Source organism: Etheostoma spectabile, chromosome 19 (assembly GCF_008692095.1).
Source record: "Etheostoma spectabile isolate EspeVRDwgs_2016 chromosome 19, UIUC_Espe_1.0, whole genome shotgun sequence".
Lineage (NCBI taxonomy): Eukaryota > Metazoa > Chordata > Actinopteri > Perciformes > Percidae > Etheostoma > Etheostoma spectabile.
In genome coordinates this window covers 2,620,942-2,624,713 of record NC_045751.1, presented here as the reverse complement: position 1 = coordinate 2,624,713, position 3,772 = coordinate 2,620,942, and the positions used below count along the sequence as shown (strand labels likewise).

The following is a 3,772-nucleotide window of genomic DNA, read 5'->3' as shown; positions in this document are numbered from 1 at the left end:
TGTGTATCAATACAGTATTGCCACTGAGAATATTGCCAAACTTTCCCCCCGTTTCCAGGATTACAAGACTAAGAATTTGCATGTCAGTAATTCTTGTGTAGGCTTTAATGTGAATCTTAACTATGAGCAGCGATGTCGTTCCCACTCACTTTACTCTGTGTGACTCCCAAAGGTCAAGAGCCTACAGCCTTACGCAGTGACCTTAGCAGTTAAATGACAGAGACAAGTGACAATTAGAGCTCTGTGTGACAGACTGGAGGAGAACAAAAGCCATCGCTAACACAGATAATAAATCTCCCACTCCTGCATTCAGAGCATTAAGCCTACAGAAGGGCTCATTGAAATGAAAGGGGGGGGGCATCTTGAATAGTTTATTCATGCTGCTTTATTTTTTCTGCAGGAATGAGAGATAAGAATGCTACATAATGAAATTACTCAGCCAAACGAACACAGGGAGAATTACATTTTCAAATAGTATTAGCCACATCCTGTTGAGTTATCCAGACCTTTGTGAAGTAACATCATAGAAATTACAAATGGCACTTCTGCACTTTTTTATAAAGTGGGGACACATATTCATACCACTTTTAGGGATTAAGGAAACATTTGAGTGTTTATTATATCAAATAGACCACAGAGCTAACTTGTGTTACATTTCGATTGTTGTTAGCATTGTTTCCAACCCAAACACTGGCGTGTCAGAAGCCAGCTAAACGTGCCAAGTTGGTTCTCTCACATGTATCCCTTTAATTGTATTAAACTCTTACTTGTCTAGATTGGGGACCGCCTCGTCAGTATCTGTGGAGCTTCTGCTGAAGGAATGACCCACTCACAGGCCGTCACGCTGCTCAAGAACGCCACAGGCACCATACAGCTGCAGGTCTCTCTCTCTCACACACACTCTCACACACACACACACACACACACACACACACACACACACACACACACACACACACACACAGTGTTCTAATTAGATAAACACGCAGACAGTTAACTAACTTCTACAGTTGACTATGTAGTCTGCTCTTTACTTTATCTGTGTACAAAGGTTTTACCTGAAAAGAACAGTCGAAGGCTACCAACGGCAGGCTTTAAAGAACCATAAAATTTGTCTCCCTCATCCAGCACAACCACAATGCTATCAGTCGTTATCTTGCAAGTCTACCAAACCATAAAAGAGTGTTTGTGTGTGTGTGTGTGTGTGTGTGTGTGTGTCATTCACCTGTAGGTGGTAACGGGTGGTGACACCACGGTGACGGGTCCCTCTCAGGAGCAGGAAGCTGCAGGTCTCACACCCAGCTGCATCTTCCAGGATGACCTCGGGTATGAAGTGGTTATTACACATCCATCTTACCCCTTATGTCAGTCTGTCTAAGTACTGTATGGAAATCAGTGTGTGTGTGTGTGGGGGAGGGTGTGGGTTATGTATTTTTTTCTTCTTTTTGCTTTTTTTTGAGAATGTAGTTCGTATAAAGTAGTCCCTAACTGTGTCTGTCTTCCCATCAGCCCACCTCAGTATAAGACCATCAATCTTGAAAGAGGACCAGACGGACTGGGTTTCAGTATAGTCGGAGGGTACGGCAGCCCCCATGGAGACTTACCGATCTATGTTAAAACTGTTTTTGGAAAGGTACGTAGCACATTTCTCTGTTTGAAATTTGCAGAATTGACAAATAGTGTGTTATTAAGCAACTCTATTTACGTGTGTGTGTGTGTGTGTGTGTGTGTGTGTGTGTGTGTGTGTGTGTGTGTGTGTGTGTGTGTAGGGGGCAGCAGCGGAGGACGGCCGCCTGAAGCGAGGAGACCAGATAATGGCCGTTAACGGGCAGACTCTGGAGGGCGTCACTCATGAAGAAGCTGTTGGAATCCTGAAAAGGACCAAAGGAACGGTCACACTCACAGTGCTGTCATAGACTCACAATTGCGCACACACACACGCACACACACACACACACACACACACACACACACACTTGCTACCACCTACAGGTGCCCGAAAACACACACACCATCTTACTTTGCTACACTTCCTATCACAGCCACAGTGTATAAAGACTGAAACTTTGACATAGCGTCACAGCTTGCGGGTGTGATATCATGTCTAACAGTAGGAGAACTCAATCTAGCATTATTTTACAACTAGACGATTGTGTTGAAATCACCAGCTGTTCATCTGTGAAAATATGCACACTGTCATAGGAACAACCATACACTCATAATTATGAAGGAGCCTACTGTTTAATGTAGCTTTGAACACTGTGACCCACGTAAGTCTACGGCAAGTAGACGTACTGCATGTACTGTATAGTCATGATAAGAGCTTTTTAATCACTGAAACAGTCCTGCAAAGTAGTATGTTAAGTGGATATATGAATTCATAAATAGTTAGCAATACAGTTTCAATGAAGATATTATATGAATCTTAAAGAGGACGTAGATAGAAATTAGAATCCTGGCTCAACTTGTGGCTGTGGTTCAAGTTTTTTTTGTTGCCGTTTCCTGCATTGAAATAAATGCATTGGCAGATCATTATTTTCAGGAGTATTTTACAACAGAGAGCACCCTAGGGCAACATCAGAATAGGCCTATTCTTCAAGGTTCTTAACAGTCTGGGGTCTACTTATAGAGATGACCCCCCCCCCCAGTAAATTCAGAGCATGAAGCAGCATGAAAACGGCCTTGAGGCAGTTAACAGATTAGCAGAATTAAGCTAATGGTTGCATTAGCTGATAACAGCAGTATTTGTCTTTGACATTGCACTGCTGTTGGCCACTAACCATGCTGATTATCCTGAAAGGCCGATGCAGCTCCAACTGGTGTTAATCAACTTATAAAGTCACGGTTCTTTTAGCAAAAATGGTCAATAGAGCATTTTGTAAGTCTCATATTGTAAACACACAAAGATGTGACACTAAGAAGTGTGGTTTGAGTGCACATTTGGCTAGATGAGGAATTGTGATTGTGTGTGTGTGACCTACTCACTGAAATATAGTGCTGCTAAAGCCAATATATAAGGTATTATGTCAGTATTTGGATTTTTTTTTTTTTTTTTTAAGTATTATGTAACCACTTCATGAAAGTGCACAGAAAAGCACCAGCTATCTAGGTTGAGTGGATGATGGTTTCTTCCAAAGTTTTTAAATTGTTATATATACAATGGACTAAAGCTCATTCTGAACTTATTGTTTATCCAAAATAAAGTCAACTAGTGTGTACTTCCTAAAGTCCTACGGCATGTTTTGTGTGGGCTAGTCTATGAGAAATGTGTCTGTTCTCTAGCACTGTCAATGTGACAGTATCAAAGTTATTCACACTGAATTAAATAAAAGTGACCTTTGGATTCAGTGTGTTCCACTTTTGCTTTTGTTGTGCCTTTTACGCCTGCACAAGACAGCATTCTTATTTCAGCATCCGCTGTCGTACAATTGAAAACACCTAATTTGAATCCCCGAGAAAAGTAGCTGGTTAAACCTCAGTAGAGTACTCAAATATGAAAATATAATGTCCTTAAATGAATAATAGTTAAGCACCGTGAAATGAAGGGCAACCCTCCAAGTGCACCAGCTGTTACTCGATCAAACTGCTCCTTACTTTGGATTATTGCACAGTATACATCTGCCATACATCACATAAATACATTTTCTATCCAGCAATTTATTGTTGCAGGAGGTCAGAAGCTAAAATGCGCTGAAATTAAATGCACATGAATAAAAATGTATGGATATGGGATAACACGGACAACGTAAAAGAGCACGTGTGTACTTCCTTG

At 41.3% G+C, this 3,772-nt stretch overlaps 1 protein-coding gene across 9 annotated transcripts in view; it reads left to right on the top strand.

Annotated features, from left to right (window-relative positions):
• The window catches only part of mpdz (multiple PDZ domain crumbs cell polarity complex component), a 46,651-nt gene extending 43,304 nt beyond the window's left edge, over positions 1-3,347 (top strand). For 8 of the 9 annotated variants that reach the window (XM_032544040.1, XM_032544039.1, XM_032544034.1 and 5 more), the window contains 4 exons: positions 776-880; positions 1,232-1,326; positions 1,510-1,633; positions 1,770-3,347. In XM_032544040.1, the coding sequence (XP_032399931.1) occupies positions 776-880; positions 1,232-1,326; positions 1,510-1,633; positions 1,770-1,916 (471 nt within the window). In that variant the 3' untranslated portion in view covers positions 1,917-3,347. Of the gene's footprint in view, positions 1-57; positions 319-775; positions 881-1,231; positions 1,327-1,509; positions 1,634-1,769 lie in introns of those variants that run through there. The other variant, XM_032544041.1, reaches the window with a different exon arrangement.
• The last annotated feature ends 425 nt before the right edge of the window (positions 3,348-3,772 follow it).